The 12664-nt window shown below is 45.2% G+C and overlaps 2 protein-coding genes across 3 annotated transcripts; both read right to left on the bottom strand.

Annotated features, from left to right (window-relative positions):
- Nucleotides 1–3470: 3470 nt before the first annotated feature.
- LOC5668111 (transmembrane inner ear expressed protein) lies at nucleotides 3471–4836 on the bottom strand. The gene has a single exon (XM_061654839.1). The coding sequence runs from the start codon at nucleotides 4158–4160 to the stop codon at nucleotides 3774–3776; it is 387 nt and encodes a 128-aa protein (XP_061510823.1). The 5' UTR covers nucleotides 4161–4836; the 3' UTR covers nucleotides 3471–3773.
- Nucleotides 4837–4973: 137 nt separating this feature from the next.
- On the bottom strand, nucleotides 4974–12535 carry LOC1280110 (probable actin-related protein 2/3 complex subunit 2). Of its 2 annotated transcripts, none has more exons than XM_319914.4 (8): nucleotides 11458–12535; nucleotides 9761–9854; nucleotides 8989–9284; nucleotides 8585–8805; nucleotides 8391–8482; nucleotides 8191–8300; nucleotides 6201–8106; nucleotides 4974–6150 (listed from the first exon to the last, which is right to left on the bottom strand). In XM_319914.4, exons 1-7 carry the CDS (start codon nucleotides 11529–11531, stop codon nucleotides 8079–8081), a joined length of 915 nt encoding a protein of 304 aa, XP_319914.2. In that variant the 5' UTR covers nucleotides 11532–12535; the 3' UTR covers nucleotides 4974–6150; nucleotides 6201–8078. The 2 variants fall into 2 exon arrangements, with proteins under 2 accessions (XP_319914.2, XP_061510817.1); XM_061654833.1 differs by having other exon boundaries at nucleotides 4974–6144.
- Between the last annotated feature and the right edge of the window lie 129 nt (nucleotides 12536–12664).

Raw genomic sequence — 12664 nt, 5'->3', positions numbered from 1 at the left:
TCGCCAGCGAGCGAAACTCGCAACGATTTCGAGGCGCTGGCGACGGTCGTTTTTGACGTTTGGCGACGGTTATTGACCTTTTGAGTGAGCTTTTGCCCTGCGGGCCAGTGTGGCCAGATTATATTGGCAGATTTCGGCAGGAGCACTGTTGAAAACGCAACCATTTAACCAAAGTGAGTGTATATATCAGGTGGGCTTATGGTGTTCTTTCTCACTAATACATCGACACACAATTTGACGGTTTGTTCCATAACAAAATCTAGTATGCCTTGAAGTTTAAACAAAATCTCGCAAAAATTGTATGTGGTTTTGCTCAGGCGTAGCACAAAGAAAGAAGCCAAAAACACCTACGCGACGGCCAGTTCTTGGAATAAAATGATGATCTGAAGATTACTGGATAACAACCCAAGTGCCACAAATCCACTAAACGACCACTAAACGGTTTCTAGACGACTCAAGTTCTCTACCTAAACGGAATATAGAAAGACTTCGTTTAGCAGACGGCAAACGACTCATGCATTCTAATAATAGCAAAAAAGCTGGTGGCGCTGTCTGTTGGTGGAATACCCCAACCAGTTGAGCTTCATCGCTTGGAGGAGAGCTTTCTCATTTCCTCTGTACTGTTGTATGGTTTCGCATTGAAGTTATGCATCGCTAGAACTAGAACGGCGATACGATTGTTTAAATACTAAACTCCAACGGAAACCACCAGCATTGAAGCAAGTGAGATTTGAGTAATGGTCGTTGGTGTTGATACCCACGTATCTGATCACACGACTATTAATTTAGATTTTTGCTCAGAAACTTAGAAGGCTATATAGGTCATAATAAGATGAAACTTGTCGAAACACATTGCAAGAAAAGGATAACAATATAATGATGAGTTGTAATACGCCATCTATTGATCAAACCAATGAAGCTGTGGAGCTTTCATTTTTTTTCTATGGTTATTCAATTTTCCAGTCGTTTAAGCTTAATCTGTGGCGCTTGGGAAGGAACTAGATGAGGATTAACTGAACTATGTAATGAATTATAGCATGTACAAATGATCTCAAACAGACAAGTGAATAAACATTAGCAAAGTGAAAGTTCAACCGTCTACACGTTATTTTCTTATTCCCAAAATATCACAAGTTTTCCTCCAATTTCACATGCACCTCCAATTTTCTACATGCAGATTTCCTGCAAATTTAAAGTTATTTCAATAATTAAGTTCAAGTTCCCGGGTAGGTGATCATAAAGATGAGGGTGTATTTTTGGTCTTAGAAACGAAGGTTAAATGGTTGCGTTCTCAACAGTGCTCCTGCCGAAATCTGCCAATATAATCTGGCCATACTGGCCCGCAGGGCAAAAGCTCACTCGAAAGGTCAATAACCGTCGCAAAACGTCAAAAACGACCGTCGCCAGCGCCTCAAAATCGTTGCGAGTTTCGCTCGCTGGCGACGTCGGTTTGCAGTACATGCGACGCCGGTTTTGACGTTTCGCGACGGTTTTGCGACGGTGGCCGCCTCGCTCGCTTTGCCCTTGTGGGCAAAGTGACCAGAAATACCGATATATATATATATATATATATATATATATATATATATATATATATATATATATATATATATATATATATATATATATATATATATCTATATATATATATATATATATATATATGTAGTTGGCCTATATAACGTCTTGGGTGGGTAATTTTCCAATCGTTTAAGCTTAATCTGTGGCGTTTGGGTCTGCTTCCATGGTGGAGTGGTTTAGATCCTACCTAACAGCTCGTAGCTACCGCGTACAAGTTGATTGCTTCTTTTCTACCTTGTTTGAGAGCTCTTCTGACGTTCCACAGGGTAGCAACCTGGGACCACTACTCTTTTCACTTTTTTTCAATGATGTTACTTCGGCTGTTAGCAACTCTGAATGTTTATTGTACGCTGACGATCTTAAGCTTTTCCGATCTTAGCTATTCTTCTTCTTCTTTGGCACAACAACCGCTGTCGGTCAAGGCCTTCCAGTATCCACTAGTGGAGTGAGCTTGGCTTTCAGTGACTTAGTGTTACCATAGCAGGGTATTGTTGTTGTATTGTTTATTGTATTAAGTGATTGGCCAAACAAGCGGCCTTATCACTGAATTAAAACTAAAACATAAATAACTAACGCAGTGTACAATGACAAAACGGATCAACAAAATCTAGTAGGTAGGTGTCAGTCAAATGAAATGTAACGCTGATTAAATTTACGGGCCATCGCAGTCATTGGGTCGTTCTCGCTGTATGCACGTCTTGCTAGGGTACCCAAGTGCCACAAATCCACTAAACGACCACTAAACGGCTTCTAAACGACTCAAGCACTCTACCTAAACGGAATATAGAAAGACTTCGTTTAGCAGACGGCAAACGACTCATGCATTCTAAAAATAGCAAAAAAGCTGGTGGCGCTCTCTGTTGGTGGGATACCCCAACCAGTTGAGCTTCATCGCTTGGAGGAGAGCTTTCTCATTTCCTCTGTACTGTTGTATGGTTTCGCATTGAAGTTATGCATCGCTAGAACTAGAACGGCGATACGATTGTTTAAATACTAAACTCCAACGGAAACCACCAGTACTGAAGCAAGTGAGATTTGAGTAATGGTCGTTGGTGTTGATACCCACGTATCTGACCACACGACCATTCATTATAGATTTTTGCTCGGAAAGTTTGAAGGCTATATATAGGTCATGATAAGATGAAACTTGTCGAAACACATTGCAAGAAAAGGATAGCAATATAATAATCAGTTTTAATACGCCATCTATTGATCAAACCAATGAAGCTGTGGAGCTTTCATTTTTTTTCTATGGATATTCAATTTTCCAGTCGTTTAAGCTTAATCTGTGGCGCTTGGGTAGTCAGTCCTACGTATGGGGGCAAGGTCTATTCGGGGCTTGAACCCATGACGGGCATGTTGTTAAGTCGTACGAGTTGATGACTGTACCACCAGACCGGCCCAACCTACGTAGCTACCTACGTAGCTACCTACGTAGCGGCGTACCTCTTAGCTATTAACCTACCGAAAACTACCGATAAAATTTTGATGCGCCTACCGAAAACCGCCAAAATAATCTGGCCACACTGATTCGGGGGCTGCCTGACAGGTTACAGTAGAGGCGTCGAGGATGTAATTTTTTTAAATAATCCGTGCGCTCCGATTATTCGGGCGTTTGATTTGAAATGGAGCAAATGTGACCGTTGACCGTAGAAAGCTGGATAATAGAAGCTACTTTCTTATTTAACTGTAAAGTAGTTATTATAAGATACTTTACATTACACTGAATTTCTTTTTAGCAATACAACTTCTCAGCAATTGCTCAAGGAAGAAAGAAAATTCAATTGTTGGTAATGTATTCCGAGGATTGTTCGATTATTAAATATTATTCGCCATTCAATCCCCTCATGATGCATTTTCCCTTTCAAAAACGGCTAGTCGATTAACGATTACGAAATTAGTTTTATTTAAATTTATTTTTCTTCGATTACAGCATTCAAATAAGTAACAAAACTTAAGAAAATGTTGATAAAACTCGTATGACCGCTTACTACACAAGTATGCCGATAAATACTGTCAATTTTGTATCAAATTACGTTTCAATTGATTTTTATCAATTTTAAAACTATTCGAGTTCATCAAGTGCTTCCAATTGTCTTACATAAACCTTATCAGCCAATACGCTCAAGTACAAGGAACTAAAACATAATTCACCTTCACTAACCCCACGTGCTCCACCGCCACCACACGCCTCAAACCTGATCGCACACGGTCACGATTGCCTGATTGTCCTTGTTTTCGGCCGCCTCCTTGCCCGCCTGCTGCCGCTCCTGCTCCGCCGCGTACTCTTCCCGCACGCGCTCGAGCGCCTTGATCAGGTCCATCTCGTCGATGTCCGCATTGTTCATGCAGTCCAGCCGTTCGCGAAACTTGCGCGTCAGCTTCTTGCGATGGTAGTCCGCCTCGATGTCCTGCTTGGTGCGGGGTATGCGGAACCGGATGCAGCAGCACAGCATGATGACGACGCCGAGCACGGAGCCGCAGGACAGGAACAGCAGATGCCACACGCGCATCCCGAAGCTCGTTTCCGCCTCGAGGATCGCTTCCGCCTCCTGCTCGACACTCATCTCGTCGCCCATCGTCTCTTCGCTATGATGTCGCGTCACAGGGGGGACAGGACTTGCTGGACTAGTGAAAGGTAAGACACGGAAGGACTTGGTTGCGCACACAAAACCGTTATCGACTGGGACGGTTGAAGCCACACGACTGAAGCTCGACCTGCGGGAAGCGTACGCCTTAACCAAGCGAAAGTCGTTCCCGCGTGTATGTGGGTGTGCGGACACACCAACACCCGAACCGAACGAGAACGCCACCCTCGGTCCGGTTCGGGTTATTATTTCATATCCTTTTCGCGCCCGCCAGCAGCAACAGGGTGTGCCCTTCCTTCAGGCCGAGGTGGTTGGTGGAATTAAGGAGTGTCCCACCTGCTGCTCATTTTATGACACCCACCCCCTCACACCCAGCCACACCCTTATCAACCGCCCCAATCCTCATCCCCTTTCCAGACGGCGCGCGATGAGCTTTCCCTATCTTAACGTTTGCTATTCAAAAACATGTTTAGATCATCGTCGATATCGGGAGGAGAACGGGGTCGGAGGTGGTTCAACAGGAAGTGACACATTCTCGACACGATGACCTATGCCAAGAGTGGGGGGAGGGGGGGACTGGAAGATGGCGTCGACTTGCAGAGCTGAAACACGATTGGGGCGGCCATACACCCAACGATGTAAAGCGATACGATGCGTTTCAGTAAAGTGATGACTTCCGGTGGCTCAGCCAGCAAAAAGGTCGAGGGGTGCAATTCGATGTAAAATGTACATTTCTTTCATTTGCTTCACACCAATCCACCGCAACGACCACATTCCATCCACATCCATCGAGTTTCACGTGCGTTTTGCTTTGTTTTGTTGGATTTATTGAAGATTGGTTGCATTCTTTTCGGTTTTCTCGATTTTTAGTTCATTTTTGGAGCTCACTTTTGCACAAAGTTTCGAGGAATCTTAACCCCTCTCTGCCCCTACATCCACTGTGTCTTGGTCTGGGTCTTGCCGACCGACAGTACCGGTTTGAAGTGGAAACACACATGTTAGGTTTTGTTGGAGAGAGAGCCTTGATTTCTGGGGGGGAGGATGTAAAACACGTTCAAAGTTTGATTATTAACCTTTTCCTAAGCATTTGCTCTACCGCAAACCAGATACGATGCGTTTTTTCTTCTTCTTCTTCTTCTTCTTGTTTTTGGGAGGGATATTAACGAGAGCTTAAAGGTGGACACACACACACACGCACACCGTTGATAGCGCAACGGAAAGCTACAGGAGGCAAAGGAGGATATCACATTCTATCCGATGTAGGAAGTTTTATCGAATGGGGCCCGAATTTGCTACTGCCTTTAAGATTGGGATGGTAAAAACGGGCTTGGGCGTGTGTGTTTGTCCGCGCAACCCCCTTCCGCAAAAAGTAAATTTTGTGTATATCGGTGTGTGGTGGTGGCCATCCTTTCGCTTAGCTAGCTATAGTAGAAGGGAGATGGATTTCTTTTTACATTCCATGAGAGGGAGGAGTGTTTTGGCTGGCGACGACACATTACGCAGGGAGTACTATCCCCGCCCGCAACGGCAGCACCCTTTAAAAGGGACGTTTGCGCTAGCGGGAAACCGGGGAAAACCAAACACAAAAAGCAAGGCAAGGGCATGGTATTTGGCTTCGCTTTGCTTGGTTTAATGGTGTTGTGGTGTGTTGTGTTGTTTGCCTGTTTGCCCCACTAAGTTAATATAAATGCACTGCAGGATTTCACTCTTAGTAATGCTCCTGGTCTTCCTCCCTTCCTACTCCGGGGGCCGTGGTTTGGGTGGCACGACCACACGCACACACACACACACACACATCTCTCACTCTACATTCACTACAAACAACTGGAAGAATATGATCCACCGATCATCATCATCATCATCACCACAGTAAACCGCATTTAGAAGCTCGATCGCCGCGATTCCAGGTTAATGGCCATCCCCCGTAACCCAATCCTACCGTTACTCTTCTCTCTCTCTCTCTCTCTCTCTCTCTCTCTCTCTCTCTCTCTCTCTCTCTCTCTCTCTCTCTCTCTCTCTCTCTCTCTCTACCAGAAACGCGAACGCTACCTATAAATGAGGATCATTTCTTAACTATCTGTTCGTTTGCTAGGCTTGCTTGTTCTTAGTACTCATTTCGTCTCTCTCTTTCTCTCTCTCTAGTCATGTTTTTCCCTCCAGTTTCACTTCACCGACAGTGTTTTCGCACTAAAGGCTACTAGGTAATAATAATATTAGCTGTAGTAGTTAATAGTAAACAACGGCTCTTTTTCTTGTGTGTGTAGTTTGGTAAAATTTGATGAGGAAAACAATCTATGCCCCACGTAACTTGTTCTCTCGTTCTCTCTCGTCCCTTTCGATTTTAGTACTACCATTTTCTTCTCTCAATCGATTAGTATATTGCATTCATGTTGCTTTCATTCCTATCCAGAAGAGTTATCCCTTTTCTCTTCGGACTCTAGTGACCGATCTTAATGGAGGGTTATTAATGCGCATATTAATGTGCTAGCTTTTGCTTCATTTTTTTTCAATCGATCCTTCGCGCCATCATCTCTAACGGATCGGTTTCTTGTAACAAACGATCACGCGCCGTCCATTAGAGCTCTCCTTTTTGATATCTCATTCGCAATTGATTAGTAAATTGATTAGTGTGTCTTCCGTTTTCTTCTTCTTTTTCTTCTTTGCTGCTTCTCGCCCTTTTCCCCCCCTTTTTGTCCGAACCAACCAGAGCAAACCACAGCGCCCACAACTTCAAGCAGCATTGAACATTGTGGTTCTGTTCGTTTGTGCGATTTTATTTTTTAGCAGTGTGTGTGTCTGGCATTGCATGCGCTTTGTGGCTTCCGGATAAATGCGTCTTCTTACTCTACTCTCTTATGCCGTTCACCACGCGTTTTTTTGCCATGTCTGACTCGTGCCCTCTTTTTTAAATTTTGCTCTTCCTTTCTTTTTATAAAATTAGTTATCCTTAGCTTATACTGCAATTTTTTTTACTTGCCCCTCCCCGTTCCTTACTAGCGTAGCTCTATTTTTCTCTTTCAATTGAACCACTTCTACACTTTTTCTTCTTGTTTTGTTGCAAAGCCGTTAAGAATTGCCCACCTCCCCTGCAAAGGAGTGTCCTTACATTTGGCCCTATTTTCCTAACGTTTTTTTGTTGAGTTCTATTTGTTTACACAATACAGCTTTTTTCTTGTTTTGTTTCACATTGGCAGCGACGATTAAGAATGAATGCTACTGACTGTTTTTTTTTCTCTTATAATGGTGTGTTTGAATTTGCATCCATTTTGCGGGATGTGGGTATGTGGGTTGGTTCGAAAGTGTATATTTTCGGCTAATTTTTAACTATCAAATGTGTGTCAAACTCTGTAATAGGCTAAATTGTGGTGGCCTTTATCCCCTTTTTTCTCGGGCTATCTCGGGTGAAAAGTTTAGAATTCTATTGCAACAGGCTAGGATTTGTTTGATGTTAGCTTATATATACCACACACACCTATGCACCATTTGCTCTTGCTGTGGCTTACAATTACTATTTCGTTGGCCGTTTCCTACACCGATGGGTGGGTGTGCGTACCCCCGCCCCCACCAAAGAGGAACACACTGTCGAAAACAAATCGGTTACCAGCTTGAAAATGGTTTATTTGCTTACGATGCTTCGGCGAAGAAGAGTGGGGATGGTGGTTTGGTTTTATGCCTACCAAATCACGGACACTGCACTGTTTTGTCCTCGCGGCGATAGCAGAATTTGCCCAAAACCCACTTCCTTTACACTTACACTTCCTTCCGAAACAAGAGAGACCTGTTGGGAATCCTGCCATCGGTTTTCCCTCCGTTTGCGCTTTTCTCGTGCCGTCTCTTTTCCTCCTTTTATTAGGTTCGTTTTGAATACTTACACATTTAACAACTAGACGCGTCCGACAACTTCTAGAATCATTCTTTTCTGATGAATGTTCGGCCGCTGCAAAAGTATGCAAAAGTATGAACAAAAACGTTTATCACGATGTTGTCCAGAGTTCGGTATGAAAAAATCTACAATGCTTACGTTATTGTTTTCTTTTCCGTAATTTTGGGCTCCGGTCGAGCACGGTTGAGCACCTTTAAAAACTCCGTCGTCTTTGCCCGCATTCGGGAGTGGATGTATGCCTTCGAACACTGGGGAGAGGTAGTTTATAAAAAAAGATAACAATAATCACCAACTGCCTTTGGTTTGGCACTGCTTTCCCCATTCCCTGTCCAACATACCTTAATATGATAATGCAAATAATCACGGAACATGTGAATTAAATTGATCGTGTTATCGCGCGTTTCCTTCGCAGTATGCCGTGGGAATAGTACTGCAAAGAGAAAAAGCAAAATGCCAAAAATCGATAAATAGCCTGTCGAAATAAAGCACTTCATCGAGTCCAAAACCCCCGTCGGATTGCTCAATCACTTACCGAACGTTACGTAGCCTATGTTCTCGCCGACCCGTGCCCCGGTATTGGCCAGCTCGAGCGGTGGCTCCCGGTGGGAGAATAATACTTGCGGCGCCGTGTGGGAAGCTCTTCGGCCCTCGCGCAGCTCCTGCATAAACACTTTCCCTAACACTACGTCGTCCTCGTCGCGGAATATCGTACTAAACACGACGGTCACACGGTCCGGCTTTGCTTCAACGTACCTGCAATGGAAGTGGGAAGAAGATGTTATTAATTATCAAATGCAACAATTCGCTTTCACCATCCTTTTGCTCGCACTCAGAAAGGCTCACCACTTCCTGACCATTCAACAGTAGGCAATTTAGCTAAAACGTTCAAAACGAAAGGATGGCGTACGATTCTAAACCCTCCCAACCCACACTTACATCGTTTCATCGTTACGATAGTTAATTACTGCCCGCTTCTGGCCCTCGCCTTCGCCCTCGCCCTGCGACTGGAAGTCGAAGTACTTCTCGAACACCGACGCAAAGCAGTTTCGCTTGAGCAGGCCGATCTTTCGCACCGTTTCCTCCCAGTTTTCCGGTATGTTTTCCAGATCGACCAGCACCGACACGTTGTACCCGTCCTCGGGGGCTACCAGCAGGTCGCCATACTCGCGCTTCAGCAGCTCATCGGCACCGTGCTCCTGTAGCTGCTTGTAGAATTTCAGCGATATGCTCGTCTGCGGGAGAAAACGGGAACAAGCAGCAACAAAATAAATAAAACAATCATGTAGCATTTTAGATAGCTGAATGACGGGAGAGAGCAGCGAACGAACAAAAGTGGCAGCAAATGATAAGAGGCCTAGTGCGCGTTTGGCATCGTTCGTTTGGATCGCTTCTTGGCATCAGCCCGTCACAAGGACATTCACACTACTTCTCGAACGAGCGACTCGAACACCGCGCGCGCCACACGGACCAGTGCGTCGAGACACATGTATAGTTTTGCCGATAATCAATTGGATAATGGTGCTCTCGCTCCGGCCACTGTCCTCATATTGTCTCAATTTTTAGTCCCCATCCTCGCTGCTCTACTTTTACCCTTTTTGAGGGATGGGGAGGGGGGACGTATTCTTTTTTATGCTTCTTTCTGCTGTGCAACATTGTTTTTTTTCTTCTGTCGGCTAGTTTTACGTCCATACAGTACAGGAATACCTACTCGCACTTTCGTTTTATCGCCGTTTATGTTCGAGATGTGAAATAAAACTCCATCGAAGTCTGCTACCGTCACATCGATGGATTCCGCCTTGTTCCTACAATGGAGAAGAGATACAAAAAGAGGCAATGCATCAGTACATTGGAGATGTATATTGTCCGGAAGAGACAAGCAAAACGACAGTAAACGGGTACGAATTAAACGAGACGACATGTTACTCGCTCGGGACGGGGGAAAGTTTCCCGTCACCAAGACGACGATGACATTGTTCGAGGGGCGCTGACAAATGTTTTACTTATCGCGCGGGAGTTAAATGAATCATATGGGGAATTCTTTGTAGTGTGGAAGCATTTGTGTGAATTGCAGCAATTGCAGTTGAGGGTAGTTTTGTTTACAGGAAAGGAAACCTTGATTGCAAAAGGGCATGAAGCCGCGAATTGTCCTATTTGTTTTCTTATTTTGTTATACCAACTACTCTTCGTTTCGCCGTAACGAGTACATTGCGTTTTTTATGATTTTTCATTTGAAACTAAGACATAAATATTGCTGACTTGTCGAATGGAAAATGAATTCAAGTATGGTTTGAAGTGTTAGTGTAAATGCAGGTGTGACACCACCACTTCATCGATAACGAAAATTGCGACGAAGTTGCCTAACAAGATAAGATACAATGACGGTTCGATATGGAAACGGCAACAACGATCAACCCCACAAAGCGAGCAATGGTTAGTGTGTGTGTGTGTAGACGGGCAAATATTCGTTCTCCTGCCTTTCGAACGCATTCTATATTTAAAATGCATCCTGCACGAAATATAAACATGCACTTCTGCAATGCATCAATAAACAAAATGCATGAAAATCTTAAAACATCACTTCATTAGCCCCTTTACCATTACAGAGCCGATTCACTTGCGCCATCATTTTCAGTACGTTGCCTTTGCCGGGGGCGATTATGGTGGACGGCCAAGGGGAAAAGATAAGGCAAGCATTAATAATCATCACACCCCAAAAAAGCCCCCACTCCCCCCTACTCCCAAAATTATCATCGAATGGGGTGCGTTTTTTTTCAAACGGTGCACTAGTCTCTGTGTATGTGTCGGGTGGTCGTAGTCGTCGTCTGTGGACTTAAGCGACCAAAAACTGCGCCGATAAGCGGGCGAGCGCGCGCGATAACAGCAACCACCGCAGACCATTTTGAGGCAGAGCATTTTTCTGTCTCTTCAGCACATTTATCTGCCTCGGAAAGGGTGTTGGCTCGGTGCTTTTGAAACAAGAGCCAAACGATCCGTCCACAGTCGATGACATCGGAAGCATAGGAGGAAGGCTGTGCATGCGAAACGTGTCTGTTGGAGGGTTTTGCAAGGCTGTTTCTAAAGACTCATGCTTGCGGAACGCACTCACGATGCGTCACCGAGCAGAAAACACGGGGTAGCAGCAACACGGAGAGGGACAAGTTTCCATTTTAGGCCAGCAACATTATGCTTCCCATGCAGGAACACACAACTGCCGCGCTTCAATGCTGCAAACAAATCTCATTAATGTGGTTAGTGCCTCTAAGCAATTTGTTTATGCTTTCATCCCCAGTAACCATTGAGGGGGGAAGAAGCGAAAAGAAGGGAGTTTACGTTGCCGCACAATGCCCGGCGATGACGTGATGATGATGACGATTAGTCGGTCGTACGCGGCGACGGATTACTCACCCTGCGATTGCATTCTTGAATTTCACTGTAAGCGTTTCCTCCACAATTCTGTTGTTGATCTCTAGCAGAATCATTTTTGCTCATCCAAAACTGGCAAATTGCCTTTGCCCCTGCTATGGTGGTGGTAAGTTACGTCAAATTTGTCTTGTTTGCTGGTTTCGCTAAACCCCGGGAAGGGATGGGACTTTCCTTCGCTTCACTTCCCAATTTCGGCGCTTCTTTTTTTTGTGCTGCCACTCCTTTCGCGTGATCTCACGATCGTCAGCGGCGTTTCGCGAGAGCCCTTGTGTGTCGCTGGTAGGGGGTGGGGTCTCGAGGACGTTGCCGCCCGTCTTACTTCAATGCACCAACAAATTAAATGTAAAAACACTTTTCCACGCACACAACTTCTGCCAGCTCCCGTGGGGAGATGGTACGAACAACGGGGCCTTGTGGACAACGACTTTGCACGACCCCCGCTTTTGGTGTGGGCCCTGCCTACTTGGATTCACTTTTTTTACTAACGCACAACCACACGCACCGCAACATCAACACACACATACACACTGCACTGACACATACACACACAACACGCTCGCTTCAAAGATACGATAAAACCGTCTCCTTGGCGTGCTCCAGCAATACAGCAGCACACACACAAACACCAGGACGTCTTCAACGCGGTCTTCGCGGTCGGTCAATACCGGGAGGACGTTCGACGGTCGGCGGCACCGCTCCAATTATCAGGCCAAGGGACAACCAACCACTACTACTACCCCCGGGTTGGAACGCGTTGCAGTTCCAGGTCCGTGCAGAGAGTGTCGGGAGGGGGAAATGAAAGCTAATCACGCTCGCTGCACCGGATCTATCGGTTTGCGTAGGCGGCCGTGTGTGTGCGCTTGTGTAGCGAACGATGTAGTTGCACGGTGCACCCAATTTTCCGACTTTTCTTTGCACCTGGCGTGAAAAATCCAGGAAAGCGCAAACACGATCGGCACGGAATTTTCGCTTCTTTCGGTCCCAGAAAAGTTGACTCCTCTTTTTTTATGTGCTGTTGCCTGCTCGCTCCCACACTGTCGTGTCATCTGTTTGACAGTTGACATCGCCGCCCCGGGTCGCTTGGTTTACGGTACCGCTTTCAGTTCTCAGAGCGCTCGTGCAATGTGTCGGATGCAGGTCTTCCTGGGTGGCGCGTTGAAATATTTCACAATTTCACTACTTTTTCAAT

Source organism: Anopheles gambiae, chromosome 3, assembly GCF_943734735.2.
Source record: "Anopheles gambiae chromosome 3, idAnoGambNW_F1_1, whole genome shotgun sequence".
Taxonomy (NCBI): domain Eukaryota; kingdom Metazoa; phylum Arthropoda; class Insecta; order Diptera; family Culicidae; genus Anopheles; species Anopheles gambiae.
This window is presented reverse-complemented; position numbering and strand designations above follow the sequence as displayed.

Coding starts and splice junctions, on each gene's coding strand:
- LOC5668111 (XM_061654839.1), bottom strand. CDS start 4,160: ATGGGCGACGAGATGAGTGTCGAGCAGGAGGCGGAAGCGATCCTCGAG.
- LOC1280110 (XM_319914.4), bottom strand. CDS start 11,531: ATGATTCTGCTAGAGATCAACAACAGAATTGTGGAGGAAACGCTTACA. Junction 9,285..9,760: donor GCGATAAAACGAAAGTGCGA/GTAGGTATTCCT, acceptor TTTCTCCCGCAG/ACGAGCATATCGCTGAAATT. Junction 8,806..8,988: donor TATCGTAACGATGAAACGAT/GTAAGTGTGGGT, acceptor CTTCCATTGCAG/GTACGTTGAAGCAAAGCCGG.